The following is a 15,043-nucleotide window of genomic DNA, read 5'->3' as shown; positions in this document are numbered from 1 at the left end:
CATCACTCACCTGTTGGATCTGCCTTTCCCAGTTTAAAGAAAGAAAATGTAATAGAAATCAAAAGTAGCCTTTTTTTAAACTCAACTCGAAGTGAGTTCGCCCAGTTGTTGCTCGTTACATAAGACGGACGGCGAACGACAGGTCGCCCGCCTGGCGCAACCACTTGTTGAAATGTCAAGAGCGCTACGACTTGGTCTTTCTTACCTGGCCGATCGGAAGTCGACTTTTTCCGCGTCGCCTTGCAGTTGTATCCGTCAATACGGGGAGGGAGATGAGGCAGGGGACTTTTCTTTCTTTTCTTTTTCTTTCTTTCTTTTCTGTCTTTCCTTCCTTCTTCCCCCTCGGCTCACGGAGCGCAACGTAACAAGTAGCCAAGCGGACGCGAGACGTGTTGACAACACAACAGTAGACGGACGGCAAAGGACATGAAGCGCACGCGCTTGTCCGTCATCCACTTGGAGGCTTTGACGCTGGGGAGGGAGTCAGTTGCGTCGATTTCACTTCCCGATGGCGCTGCTCAGTCTTGTTCGATTAGCCCAGACTTTTCGGAGCTTTTGATTGAAGGCTAGGCGCTGGTAGGCGAGTGACTTTCCCCTTCAAGACGATTTTCTTTCTCTGACAGGGCGCTTCGAGACGACAACACCCGAATTTGGACGGGAGGAGAGAGGCGGTACGAGCGACACTCCGCCGGAAGTTCAAGGGTGTCAAGTTAGCGAGAAGTCAACGTGCTGGTGAGTTTACCAAAATAAGAGCGAAAGCCATGATTATAAATACAAGTAATTTAGGTTGTTCGGATCCAATTTTTATAGGGTGATATTTTCGGTTAAAAACTGTTTAGTTGGTTAAATCTTTTAAAATGAACAGGGCCATCTTTCTTGCATTCACTAAACTTGTAAAATTGAATAATATGGCTATTTGTTCCAATGCGAAACCGTTTTTTCAAAGTAAAATCCTGTTTAAAGTTTTTCAACTTTGGCGGTTTTACAAGTAAAAACTGTTCTGCATTAGGCCTGGCGATGGCGCTCTCCGCATAGCAATAAACTTTTACACGGCAGCAAAAGTCCACAATTTCAAACCCTTTGCACTTTAAAAAGAAGTACTACATAACATAATAGTACATTTATTTAAATTACATTTTTTAAAAAAGCAAACGACAAAAAATATGACATTTGTTCTACTACTGGCATAAATTCTGACCTCATAATAGAGCTTGATACATCATGTTGAAGTTGGTAGAAAAAAATACTTTTAAAAAATAAGCTATGTGGCCTTTACATTTCCCCTTGATAATATTAAATAGAAACAAAACACCACTCGTCTAATACTCTGTCACATTATGTACTTTGTCTTAAAATCAACAACAAAAAAAAGTGGCAGTGAATGATCATGTTTTAGTGCCAATAGACGTTCAATGACAGCCAATGTAAATTTATTAAATAACATTAAATCATTCTTAACAGTAGGAACGTTGTTGAGACATTTCTTGTGTTTTAGACTTCTAAATGAAAACACTTGCTTTGTATTCATATTTTGGACAGACCTGGTGTCATTGGAGTTCAAATGCAGTGCAAAACACACTAAATGTAACATTATGCAGTAGTGTTCGAGTACCTGGCCTTGACGCTAATCGTAGTGTAACATTCAAAACGACAACGAGTATGAAATGTAGCCTATGTGAAATGAAAATGACTTGATCTCACCCGCTAAAATAGTAACTTTAGCTTTTAAAGTTCATGCAAGACGCATTCTTGCTGCTTGAAAAAAAAGTAACTTATGTACAGTATGCAGCTGGAAATGTTGATAATAAAGGAAAGGCATGAGTGAATAAGAGTTATTCTTGGGCCTCTTTTCCTGTCATCTTGTAGATCTCGGTGGGACCGTCCACGTGAGTGATGGTGGTGGTCAGTTGGATGTCCTCGCCACTGTTTGCTGAAGCTTCTCCTGCACAAATCCAGAGAATTTACAGTACTGAGACAAAGTTGGAAAGAAGCCACTCCAACTGCCAAGAAGGGGACTCAGGGAAGTCCCCACCAAATCATTCATCAATTCAAAAAGCCTTAATATACTATGTCGTTTTTTCAAGCAAAACGCCTTACTATACTATGTCGTTTTTTTTTTAAAGAAAAAAGCCTTACTATACTATGTCGGTTTTTATAGAGACTATACTATGTCGTTTTTTAAAGAAAAAAGCCCTACTATACTATTTCTATCCTAGTTTGCTCTGCTTAACTAACTTTTCCCACTTGAAGGTACCTTAAAGAACTAAGTATGACCTGGGAGTGAAAAGAGACAAAATAACAAGTACTACTGCTTTCTCTTACAGGTTGGTGGCCCAGTGGATAAGTCATCAGTCTGCCAACTCTGTGGTCTTGAGTTCAATTCCAAGTGCTTGCGAAGATTTTGCCAACATTATTCAGGTAAATGGAAAAGATAAAAGTACAAGTACTACTTCTTTCTCTCACAGGGTGGTGGCCCAGTGGTTAAGTCATCAGTCTCCCACATCTGAGGACCTGGGTTCAAATCCCAGTGCAGGCAAAGATTTTCCCAAAGTTATTCAGTTAAAAGAATAAGTTCTAATGGCTAAGTGTTTAAGTGTATAAGTATTCAGTGGTGGATGAAACATTTAGTCAAAAAAATGACTAAGTGTTTACCCCCATTTCCTTGGATAAAACGTTTCAGTACTACTGCTTTCTCTCACAGGGTGGTGGCCCAGTGGTTAAGTCATCAGTCTCCCACATCTGAGGACCTGGGTTCAAATCCCAGTGCAGGCAAAGATTTTCCCAATGTTATTCAGTTAAAAGAATAAGTTCTAAGTGTTTAAGTGTATAAGTATTCAATGGTGGATGAAACATTTAGTCAAAAAAATGACTAAGTGTTTACCCCCATTTCCTTAGATAAAACGTTTCAACACCCATGTATAAGTGGGGCACGAGTTGGTGTAGTGGGTTGCACACTCGCCTTTGCACCGAGAGAACGTGAGTTCGCGCCCCGGTGTCGGCGGTTCACTGACCAAGCAAGCGGTCGAGGGTCGGCCGAAGGCCGACCCGAGAACGCCTTTCGCACAGACAGGTCCTTCAACTGTCTTCCGAACTGCCGAAGGCAGTTCGGAATATAACCTTTTGCTGAAAAGTATGACTAAGTGTTTAATATAAATTAAAAAGATTTTTCTTTTTTTTTTTCCTCTTGTTCCATTAACCAATTCTTCTTTCCAATCATTTTCAGCCAAACGACGGCAGCGGGAATCGAACCCAGGTCTCCCAGACGGGAGTCCAGTGAACTAACCTCTGCGCCAACCAAGTGACTACACTTTTCTTTGTAATCATTTGAGTTTCTTGAGAAGAAGTCCACAGAAACAATTAAGTGAAAAAGTGTCTCAACTGGGAATCGAACCCAGGTCTCCCAGACAGGAGTCCAGTGAACTAACCTCTGCGCCAACCAAGTGACTACACTTTTCTTTGTAATCATTTGAGTTTCTTGACAAGAAGTCCACGGAATCAACTAAGTGAAAAAGTGTCCCAACCGGGACTTGAACCCAGGCCACCGGGACGAGAGACCGTTGAGTTAACCACTACGCCACAATTTGGCTACACTTTGCTTGGTCGTCATTTGAAGATCTTGACTACAAGTACACAGAAACAACTGAGGGAAAATGTTTGCCGACCGGGATTCGAACCCAGGCTGCCCACATGGGAGACAAGTGAGTTATCCTCTGCACCACAGTGTCCTCACTTCACCCTCAAGCAAGGATGTATAATATAGAAAATGAGTAAACAATTTTCTACTTAAAAAGAAAATAGCCTTACTATACTATGTCTTTTTATTTACGACAAAAAAAGCCTTACTGTACTATGTTGTATTTTACGAAAAAAAGCCATACTATACTATTATGTTTTTTTATGAAATAAAGCCTTACTATACTATGTTGTTTTTTTATGAAAAAAAACCTTACTATACTATGTCTTTTTATTTACGACAAAAAAAGCCTTACTATACTATGTCTTTTTTAACGAAAAAAAGCCTTACTATACTATGTCATTTTTGGTGATAAAAAGCCTTACTATACTATGTCGTTTTTTATTGAAAAAAAAAGCCTTACTATACTATGTCGTTTTTTAACGAAAAAAGCCTTACTATACTATGTCATTTTTTATTGGAAAAAAAAGCCTTACTATACTATGTCGTTTTTTAACGAAAAAAAGCCTTACTATACTATGTCGTTTTTTAACGAAAAAAAGCCTTACTATACTATGTCGTTTTTTAACGAAAATAAGCCTTACTATATTATGTCGTTTTTTAACGAAAAAAAAGCCTTACTATACTATGTCGTTTTTGGTGATAAAAAGCCTTACTATACTATGTCGTTTTTAACGAAAAAAAGCCTTACTATACTATGTCGTTTTTTACCAAAAAAAAGCCTTACTATACTATGTCGTTTTTTACCAAAAAAAGCCTTACTATACTATGTCGTTTTTGGTGATAAAAAGCCTTACTATACTATGTCGTTTTTTATTGAAAAAAAGCCTTACTATACTATGTCGTTTTTAACGAAAAAAAGCCTTACTATACTATGTCGTTTTTTAACGAAAAAAAAGCCTTGCTATACTATGTCGTTTTTGGTGATAAAAAGCCTTACTATACTATGTCGTTTTTTATTGAAAAAAAAAGCCTTACTATACTATGTCGTTTTTAACGAAAAAAAGCCTTACTATACTATGTCGTTTTTTAACGAAAAAAAGCCTTACTATACTATGTCGTTTTTTGAGATAAAAAGCCTTACTATACTATGTCGTTTTTTGAGATAAAAAGCCTTACTATACTATGTCGTTTTTTTTTAGATAAAATGCCTTACTATACCATGTCGTTTTTTGAGATAAAATGCCTTACTATACTATGTCGTTTTTTGAAATAAAAAGCCTTACTATACTATGTTGTTTTTTTTGAAATAAAAAGCCTTACTATACTATGTCGTTTTTTTGAGATAAAAAGCCTTACTATACTATGTCGTTTTTTAACGAAAAAAAGCCTTACTATACTATGTCGTTTTTTAACGAAAAAAGCCTTACTATACTATGTCGTTTTTTGAGATAAAATGCCTTACTATACTATGTCGTTTTTTTTAGATAAAATGCCTTACTATACTATGTCGTTTTTTGAGATAAAAAGCCTTACTATACTATGTCGTTTTTTGAGATAAAAAGCCTTACTATACTATGTCGTTTTTTTGAGATAAAAAGCCTTACTATACTATGTCGTTTTTTAACGAAAAAAAGCCTTACTATACTATGTCGTTTTTTGAGATAAAAAGCCTTACTATACTGTCTTTTTTCTTTTAGATAAAATGCCTTACTATACTATGTCGTTTTTTGAGATAAAAAGCCTTACTATACTATGCCGTTTTTTGAGATAAAATGCCTTACTATACTATGTCGTTTTTTTTAAATAAAAAGCCTTACTATACTATGTCGTTTTTTTGAAATAAAAAGCCTTACTATACTATGTCGTTTTTTTTGAGATAAAAAGCCTTACTATACTATGTCGTTTTTTAACAAAAAAAACCCTTACTATACTATGTCGTTTTTTGAGATAAAAAGCCTTACTATACTATGTCGTTTTTTTTTAGATAAAATGCCTTACTATACTATGTCGTTTTTTTGAGATAAAAAGCCTTACTATACTATGTCGTTTTTGAGAGCAAAAAGCCTTACTATACTATGTCATTTTTTTTTAGATAAAAAGCCTTACTATACTATGTCGTTTGTTTTAAGATAAAAAGCCTTACTATACTAGGTCGTTTTTTAATGAAAAAAAGCCTTACTATACTATGTCGTTTTTTAACGAAAAAAAGCCTTACTATACTATGTCGTTTTTTGAGATAAAAAGCCTTACTATACTATGTCGTTTTTTGAGATAAAAAGCCTTACTATACTATGTCGTTTGTTTTAAGATAAAAAGCCTTACTATACTATGTCGTTTGTTTTAAGATAAAAAGCCTTACTATACTATGTCGTTTTTTAACGAAAAAAAGCCTTACTATACTATGTCGTTTTTTGAGATAAAAAGCCTTACTATACTATGTCGTTTTTGGTGATAAAAAGCCTTACTATACTATGTCGTTTTTTATTGAAAAAAAAAGCCTTACTATACTATGTCGTTTTTTAACGAAAAAAGCCTTACTATACTATGTCGTTTTTAACGAAAAAAGCCTTACTATACTATGTCATTTTTTATTGGAAAAAAAAGCCTTACTATACTATGTCGTTTTTTAACGAAAAAAAGCCTTACTATACTATGTCGTTTTTTAACGAAAATAAGCCTTACTATACTATGTCGTTTTTTAACGAAAAAAAGCCTTACTATACTATGTCGTTTTTGGTGATAAAAAGCCTTACTATACAATGTCGTTTTTTATTGAAAAAAAAGCCTTACTATACTATATCGTTTTTAACAAAAATAAGCCTTACTATACTATGTCGTTTTTTAACAAAAAAAAAGCTTTACTATACTAAGTCGTTTTTTAACAAAAAAAAGCTTTACTATACTATGTCGTTTTTAAACGAAAAAAAGCCTTACTATACTATGTCGTTTTTGGTGATAAAAAGCCTTCCTATACTATGTCATTTTTTAACGAAAAAAAATCCTTACTATACCATATCGTTTTAACGAAAAAAAGCCTTACTATACTATGTCGTTTTTTAACGAAAAAAAAGCCTTACTATACTATGTCGTTTTTTAACGAAAAATGTTTGAGTCCATTTGGTAGGCCAATCATTTTGAAACAGCAGAGATAGTGGAGCAGGTTGGTACTGTAAGCCTTCCCATCATTGAAAGAAAGTTAAAAGAGCGGGGGCAAAAGGATGACGTACAGTGAACTATGAGGACTAATTTGAGAAAGTGATGTTGTTACCAGTGATGCACTGTCCACTCGATTGGTCGTCTCCGTAACGTTTGTGAGATGGCGCGTACAAGAACATGATGGCGAATACATACAGGTTCCACATTCCGTAGATGCCCGTGAAGAAGGCGCTGTTCACCTGCACGGTGTGTTCACCCCAGTGCCAGTGACCCTCGTTCACCTGAACAGAGAACGTCAAGCCCATTATAGCAGTAGTCCTCAACCACTGATCCACAAAACGTCAGAGTAAACCAAATATTAACATTTTCTATCTCGTCTTACAGCCATCAGCCCTCATTGGTGAAGACCATTTGGTGAATATTTCATTTTTTCCTCCACCATTTGTATTTTGCAGTACAAATATCGTTGACAATTCTACGTGAGGAAGACGCACCTGACTGATGATGAAGAAGATGACGGTCATGGCAGCACAGGCCAACGTGACCAACATGAGAAATTTAAACCTAAAAATCAAACCCTGTAAGAGACAAGACATGGTTACAACTCAAGTGGAGGGGGGGCATCAAATTGATGGAGAAAGTACACACCTCATAGTGCAGGCGTCTGGCTTTGGACATGGCGGGCAGGGAAGTCCTCTTCCCACTGATGTTGCGGAACACTTGAAAAACCATGAAGCAGAGGAAGAGGAAGTAGAGGCAGGCGCAAATCCCTGCCACGATTATGAAGGCCATCTGAGTGGGCAGTCGTTAAGTACAAACTATGTACCTTTGTTTTTTTTTCATCTGTTTCACTGCTATTGCCTATTCGCAAGTTTTTCCCTTTTTTGTTTTAATAAAACGTGTGAATATTTACCATTGAGTCATTTTTCTCATTTAAAAATACATTAAGCAGAGAAGAAACTTGTTGCCAATTAGTCAAATATTTGTGGCAGACATAACAGTGCACCAAGGAAACCATTAATTCACTTTAATAAATTAATTTGGCTTAAAAGGTGCATTTTTTTTAATATTCTCAGATTTTGGTGCCCCTAAATCTTTCATTGGGGACTACGGAAAATGTATTTAAATCAAGAAATATAAGACATCTACTTTCCACAAAATGATGTGGCAGGTGGGATGCATCATGTTTATCATCTATGATTTAAGATAGGAATTCACTACATAAATATGAAGGAAACACGTAAAAAAACAGATGGCATTACTGAATTATTCCTCCTATTAGTCGAGGGGATCTTCTGAGGGAAAAACAAGAAAGCATGAAAAATTTAGAGCGCCTTCTAACGGTTGGCTCTTTTATCAAGATTTTCCAAGCATATTGATTGAAAAAGGATACAGCCAGTTCAGTTCCAACATCAGATGCCCAGATGCTGTAGAAGGGGTTTGTCAACTGGACACCACTATTGACACAAGAAAAACATTGCTGCATGAATATTTAACATCTTAAACAGTTAAAAAAAACAAAAGCATCTCACCGTTCGCACATGTCGAATATAAAAAGACAGAAAGAACCAAACACGATGGGCCCGACTTGCTTCCAATACACGGAGAAGCGATTCCTCTCCGTTTGGTCCTGAGAAAAGACAAATAAAAATGTAAGTTTGCTCTTTAAAAAAATAATAGTAATGAGATGAGGGCAAATGTGGAGGCCGTTACCATGAGGTGCTCCCCGCAGAAGATGATCCAGAAGGACAGCAACATGGAGTAGAAAATGCCTTGTCGGATGTCTCCGAAAAGCAGCATCCAGGTCCAGTTGAAGCCGATGGAGAACCATTCCACTGGGATGTTGATGAATGTCATGGAGATGCCCAGAGCAAAGATAACCCTAGTACAAAAATAATAATAATTTTTAAAAAGCACATTTGCCACCATTCAAAATTTCAGTAAATGGTGTTTTCTGCTTTACGGTAACCATAACCCTGCTGATGCAGTCCTAGTGAAACTTAAATAAAAAAAATATGCTCTTTCTGAAATCCTAAAATCGTCATGGTGAAACAAGCAAACAGATGTGGCTTTTTTTCTTCTTTCGGCAGGTCACAACTTGCCACAAGATGATGAAAAAAAACCACATAAAGTGGCAGGCAAAACAAGTGTAATCACTGCACGCCACGAGGAAGCCTCTGTAACCCGTTATGAAAAACCTCGGAAACGCTAGATAACAAAATCACAACTTCAAGGTCAAAATATTTGGACCGAAAATGAAAAAAAGGTTGCAAATGTTTGGCCTTCAGACTCGGCTCTAGACTGAAAGCTCACTTAGGTGGTATGTGAGGAATGCGCTGTGTGAAAAGGCAACAAAAAGAAGACCTCTGTTACTTCGAGGCAGAAAAACTAAGAGTGAATGCTCATGTTTAGGTGTAACTTATAGTTGGAAAAAATATGGTGTGCAGCTTTGATGATCAAATTGGGTCAAGCATGAGAAAACCTTATTGGTTTGCTCATACCTTACTGCTATTAAGCAGTGCCTTCAAACGCAACACATTCAGCGTAACTTTGAAGTACTGGAATAATCTGATGACTTTGATAGAGTACTTGTAAGAGTGGCCTTACTTCTCCAAAAGCACAGGAGGTCTAGTCATGAGAGTGATCCGTCTCCAGTACCAGATCATGATGATTAAGATGCTGGGTGTGAGAAAGGTCTTCATGGCAAACCACACCTTGGTGAAACCTCCGTTTTGGTGGATTCCCTTGGAACAACAACAAAAAAAAAAACATGTCATTCTGGCATAAAAAAACAAGTATGTGGGAACCTTGTGCGTCTCAAGGCTGATTTTCAAAGAGTGGACTTACAACAAGTCGGATATCCTTTATTTCTCCGATGCCCACGTTGATCTTCTTGTGCTCATTGACGGGCAGACGGATGTTGAGGAGATAATACTTGTGAGCGACGCTGCCCACTTCCATGAAGGGCAGCAGGTCGCACTCGTAGTAACGGCCCTCGTTTTCAAATGTCTGGAGAGAGGACAAAAAGTTAGACGTTTACAAACAATTGTCTGAGAGCAAAGTAAAGTCGGGACGCACCTTGGAAATGGTAAAATTGCAGTTGAGCTTGCGTTGTTCAAAAGAGTGAGCCATCTGCGTCCACTCGCTGACTGTATCGTCTCGATAGGCCAGACCCACGTCGACGGTAACCATGGCGCCATCATCTAGAGATGAAAAATGAAGACCCGATTTAAACCCAACAAAGACATTTTTGGTCACAATGACAATGTGTGACGTTGATGTCCAAACATTTGGAAACAAAGCCATTGTGTATTTATTTTGAAAATGACAATGTAGCTTCGGTTAATGTCTAAGTTTGGGATTTTCTTCATTTTAATGAATAACAACCTTGGTTCAAAGGCTGTGCTACTGAAATTCAGTTTCCTTAAAAGTTGACTTTGACCAACTTGACAATGTTGATTGAGTTGAAAAGTCCAATATAACTCAAGGATTGACTTTTGACTAATAACCTGTTTGGTTTTTCTATCAAAATTAGAAAATTCAAGCCAAACAGGTTGACTTGAAATCTCAAGTCGAGCCCCCAGTACAGTACAGTACAGTTTGCTCGCCAATTGATAGAGCGGCACAATAATACGAGGTCCAAGAACCCAGCAGCCAACTCCTAATCTCAGCTATTAAGACAGCATCTTTAGATCCTATTACAAAGCCAATCGTTCTCTCCTCCCACCGCCCACCAGAAATCCCCTGGCTCCGTTACGAAACAAGCCGGAACGAAGAGAAAGAACCCCGCTAACCCGTGCCATGGGAAAGCGCAAAACACGGCAAGGGAGAGCCAGCGAGCGAGTCAGATGAGACGTCTCTGTATGGCCCTGGGCTGTCGTTAGTTAGCATTGCCAGTCTGTGCAACATTCCACTCCGGCCCAGTGGCCATCGCCACGGAAACTAAGCCTCCTCAACAGCTGTGTTATTGCTGGCGCTAAGCCAAGAGGTGGCGCAGGTGGGTGGAGCGGAGCGCCTAATAAGGCCAATGATCATCTTTGCCGCAAATACTTGCGTGCCAAGTCCGGGCTCAACAGAACAAGCCACTGGCGTGCGGTAAAGATAAGGAAGTAGTCCAGTGGTAGCTCATTCATACTGTACGTAGTACGAAATTAAACACACTAGTATTCAAAACTCAAAACTGCGCCCTCAATGGCAACCAATGAGTCAAAAAGGTATCTTAAAATGCCTAAAAAAACAACAGAAAGTCACTGGCAAATTCCCCCAAATCAGCAGGCACTAACAAAGAACAAAAAAAAAAACAAGAAAAAAAATCAATAGGTAATGACCCAACATTTTTAACAGCTATTGACAATGATAGATGCCCCATTCCCTTAAAATGGCGGTGGATGCTCATTTTTCCAATTTAACTGGGACGTTCATTTGCCCACAAGGTTTTGATGGACAACTACAACAACAAAAATAAAATAAAAAAACAACTTACAGAAACTTAGTCAGTATAAAGTACTTTTGGAGTGATTTAACCATTCTTTAATTTTTTTTTTTAGTCCTTAACAGAGTGAATTGATATGCCGTAGGCCAGAATGATCCAAAATGTTCCTTAGTCTATTAGAGAAAAATGTGTGTGTGATCCAGGCTGAATGACACATTGAGCCGTCTGGCTGCCAGACAGTAAACAATCCCCACTTTGCTTAAACACTTCAATCGGGCAGACAAGGTCGGCACAGGAATTGCTCTGAAGACTTGAGCGGTGCTGCGACATGACTATGTAGACAAGCGGGGTCACAGAGGGTGACTCATAAATACATTTAAAGTTGTTTTCTCTCTCTACTTTTTTTTCAAAGCTCGAAAAGCTACTTGGTGTCAAGAATAGCAGCCCTCATATCGTATAAATTTTGAACCAAGGCATGAATGCGAAGTAGTAAGTAATTCATGTACCCTCCCACGGTGACACATACTGAACTCCATCACCCTGAACGGGAGTGGTGACGTCTAGTTTACAAAACAGTCTCACTGAAGGGAAATCATGGCAACACACTGAGGTGAGTGTTTCTAAATGGGCTCAACTCAGATGCTGTGGTGGTTTTAAAAATAAGAAAATTAAAACTCACCGATTTGGTTGTACATTTTGAAGGCAATGTCAAACTGCAGGATGACCAACATGAACTGGAACCAGGGACTCATCTCCTTGTTAGGCAGAGGAATGTGCACGGCAAACACAATGTTGTTGGCTTCGATCCTCTTGGCCGTGGCCTCTTCGAGGTTCCGGATCTTGTCACATTGGTTGGGACCCCAAGGCATGAACCACTTGGTTTCCTGCCGATGCTTGACCGTGTCCACGCATTTGGTGGCCAGGTAGTGGACTGCCGTGGTGGGGCTGGGAGCTGGAGAAAAAAATAAATAAATAAAAACATTTACACATCGGACGACAACATTAAACGTTGTGTGGACACTTTTGTTATTAAAATATCGGAAGGGGTTATTTAAAAAACAAATTGCCAATTCCTGTGTAAGCCAATTCACAATAACAAAAAAAATCTGATTAACAAAAAACAAGTTACATAAAGCTTTTCCGGGACCTCTTTGTGTCTACACCACTCGAGACCACCTTAACACAATTCTCCTGTCTAGTTTTTCACGTTTCAATTCAGGTTCTTTAAAACTGCCATTTAAATATACCCTGTTAAAAAAACATTTTTGAGCCAACGGGCATTAAAAAAAAAAAACTTGCATTTTCCCCACTAAACATTCCCGGTTGCACCAATTAAAGTGCCTACGCATTGAGAAAGTCCTCCCCAGAGTGTTCGTGGCGTCTGGGAAATGCCAATTCTTTGTTATGCGGCGCTATCAATGAAAAAGAATGGTGTGAGAGCCAATTGTCACCTAGGGGCAAGAAACAAAACATTGATAGTATCTAGGTCACAGCAATGTTTCTTCACTAGACTTACAGATCCAGTTCGGTTGTGTTTAACTTTTTTGGGTCAATACATCAGCATGCTTTTGTTAAGACGTGACTGTTTTGAATCAAAATTGTTAAGAGACTGCTTTAAAAATTCACATTGGCTGCCACTGATGCTATTGAATTGATCCGACAAGACTATTTTTTGGAGTATCGGGTCGGAGCAAACAATGCTTAAAAGTAACCCCGAGAAAAGGGACGCCAAACTAAACCAAATCCAGTTATCTGAATCCTATTTGGAGTTCAATTGTTTAGTGACCCTTGGCCTAGCGACTGCTTGGGCATCCGCAACAGTGCGTCCAGAATAATGGGCGAGCCCGCAGCCCGCCGACCCCATGCCGTGTTCTCTGCGTTTGTTCGAAAACGAGGGTACGGGGGTGGCCTTTCGAAATAATTGTCCTCAGCGCCACTGGGCCATCAAACAAACACAAAAGGATCCAGCTTCATTAAAACCATCTTAGCCAGAAAGGGAACCAAACAGGCTAATTAGTCAGCTAGTGGGATAATGTCGGATTAAATCAATATAGGTAACGGGAGTGTTGAAAATTATTATCCAAACTATGGAAATGCTTTATTCAGATGCAATGAATTGTGTTTGTTTGCTGCCAATGGAGTGGATGTCTAGTAATAGTGATTGACACATCTAAATAGTTTTAATCAATGGCAATACAAGGGTTGATTCAAAATATATACATATGTATTTTGGTAGTATGATAGTTAAAAATGTTAGTATTGCCACATGAGTAATAGGAAAGGCTTTCACATGGGCTCAACTTGAGCATTTATGTGTGCATCTGTGCGTTCTAAGTGCGAATGGGTGGATTTGAGGGAGTTTGACAGTGAACCCAACGTAACCCCCCCGAAGACAAGATTTAACTGTGACAGCTCCATCCGTGTCCCCGTGCTTCGTTCGCTGAAGCTAAGAGTCGGTCGGGGTGAAAAAAGCACAAATGTGCTGCCTGGGAGGCCACTGGGATTTGGGGAGAGTGGGAGCCACATCGGGGGGGGGGTTAAGAGGAAGGTAGAGATAGATGCTGCCTTTGGCGCCATGCAGCACATAACAAGAGACGACATGAGGGTTGGCAAGATCGCTCTTAAAAGAAGGAGACGTGGAGAAACAGTAAATGATCAAAAAAAAGAATGCATTTAATAATGGCAGCCAACGCAAGTTCCTCATTATTTATCATTACAATGCACTACCATGGCTCACTTTAAAAACAACTCAGCAGGCAGTTAGTGGTGCAAATAAAAACAAAAAAAAGTTCTGTATAAGTCAAAGGCCAAGCCAAACTATAATAAAAGTGTGACTAACAGTCCAGAAAATACGGCAATGTTTTTAAATTGACCCCTCAATCAATTGAATTACATTATTTGTAATTATGTATTTACTTTGTATTGACCATGGCAAAGTACATAGTGGTTACACTAATACTACATTTGGATGTCTAAAAGGGGCCCCAAAATATTGTCCCGCGGCCATTGTTGGCCCCCGGGCCACGAGTTTGAGACCAATTTCCAATATCCATATGTAATAAAAAAATTAATTCCGTGCATCCCGTCTTTAATAAGCGAATAAAGCATTGGACTACAAAGAAAATACATCAACTTTTAAACTACTTCATTTATCAACTATTCTTTAAGTATCTGTACTTTTCCTCCAGGTAGAGTCAACCACCCCCTGCCCCACCCCCACGCGCAAAACAAATGCCGTAAAATCAGTACCGGTATGTTCATATGTTGATAATTATACCCGTCATCAGCACGCAGTTATTATGAAGTCGAAAAAGGAGAACATCCATCGCCTAAATTACCTTCCTTGTCCAAAAAACACGACTTTAACACGAGTACTACTACTACGAAAACACGTGAACCACCTCAAACTTTTCGCTTCGGCGTTAGCATTCGGCGTTGAAAAAAAAGGTACATGTTAGCTCACCCAAATCAATTAAAGTGTTAAATTCCCGATCGAAGAACAAGTAAATAATAAAACTTACCAATTAATCCACCGACCATGAAGGCGAACGCCTGGAACAATAGCAGTATAACTCCTACTATCACCAACTTTTTGGTGCTCATGTTCTCGATAATTGCCCCCGCCATTGTGATTGTGATATGGGGATAAAAATGGACGAAGTTGCTGCTTCAATAGAGATGAATTCGATGCATTCGCGTTCAAATGTGGGAAGAAAAGGGCAGTAAAGTGGAGGCTCGGGCTCCTGCCTTTCAACTTCGAGGGAAGAAAAAGAGGACACTAAAAAAAAAATAAAAAAAGGGAAAAAAACAGGGGTCAC

The 15,043-nt window shown here is 38.7% G+C and overlaps 2 protein-coding genes and 1 long non-coding RNA gene across 8 annotated transcripts in view; 1 reads left to right on the top strand and 2 right to left on the bottom strand.

Annotated features, from left to right (window-relative positions):
• The window catches only part of gng12a (guanine nucleotide binding protein (G protein), gamma 12a), an 18,336-nt gene extending 17,642 nt beyond the window's left edge, over positions 1–694 (bottom strand). The window contains exon 1 of one of the 2 annotated variants that reach the window (XM_077725311.1): positions 206–694. The gene's annotated coding sequence lies outside the window, so the exon portion shown is untranslated. Of the gene's footprint in view, positions 1–10; positions 172–205 lie in introns of those variants that run through there. The other variant, XM_077725312.1, reaches the window with a different exon arrangement.
• LOC144202223 (uncharacterized) overlaps positions 1–3,921 on the top strand; it is a 26,578-nt gene extending 22,657 nt beyond the window's left edge. For 3 of the 4 annotated variants that reach the window (XR_013327488.1, XR_013327489.1, XR_013327490.1), the window contains exons 8-10: positions 624–732; positions 1,867–2,418; positions 3,224–3,921. This is a non-coding gene — a long non-coding RNA (uncharacterized LOC144202223). The remainder of the gene's footprint in view (positions 1–623; positions 733–1,866; positions 2,419–3,223) is intronic. The other variant, XR_013327491.1, reaches the window with a different exon arrangement.
• wls (Wnt ligand secretion mediator) lies at positions 1,106–15,043 on the bottom strand. Of its 2 annotated transcripts, XM_077725309.1 has the most exons (12): positions 14,747–15,043; positions 11,905–12,177; positions 9,872–9,996; positions 9,641–9,802; positions 9,401–9,537; positions 8,507–8,675; positions 8,326–8,423; positions 8,187–8,250; positions 7,442–7,585; positions 7,288–7,371; positions 6,906–7,074; positions 1,106–1,942 (listed from the first exon to the last, which is right to left on the bottom strand). In XM_077725309.1, the coding sequence occupies exons 1-12, from the start codon at positions 14,850–14,852 to the stop codon at positions 1,833–1,835; spliced, it is 1,641 nt and encodes a 546-aa protein (XP_077581435.1). In that variant the 5' UTR covers positions 14,853–15,043; the 3' UTR covers positions 1,106–1,832. The 2 variants fall into 2 exon arrangements, with proteins under 2 accessions (XP_077581435.1, XP_077581436.1); XM_077725310.1 differs by lacking the exons at positions 11,905–12,177; positions 14,747–15,043 and adding an exon at positions 10,588–10,716.

The sequence above is a fragment of the Stigmatopora nigra genome, chromosome 9 (assembly GCF_051989575.1).
Source record: "Stigmatopora nigra isolate UIUO_SnigA chromosome 9, RoL_Snig_1.1, whole genome shotgun sequence".
In the NCBI taxonomy this organism is placed as follows: Eukaryota; Metazoa; Chordata; class Actinopteri; order Syngnathiformes; family Syngnathidae; genus Stigmatopora; species Stigmatopora nigra.
The sequence above is the reverse complement of the archived record's forward strand: the minus strand, read 5'-3'. Positions and strand labels throughout refer to the sequence as shown.

Excerpts from the sequence above, each read along its gene's own strand:
- wls (XM_077725309.1), bottom strand. The coding sequence starts at position 14,852 with ATGGCGGGGGCAATTATCGAGAACATGAGCACCAAAAAGTTGGTGATA. Across the intron at positions 9,997-11,904 it reads CAAAATGTACAACCAAATCG|ATGATGGCGCCATGGTTACC; the intron begins GTGAGTTTTAAT and ends TTTCATCTCTAG. Across the intron at positions 8,676-9,400 it reads CCTCCTGTGCTTTTGGAGAA|GGTTATCTTTGCTCTGGGCA; the intron begins GTAAGGCCACTC and ends TTTTTGTACTAG.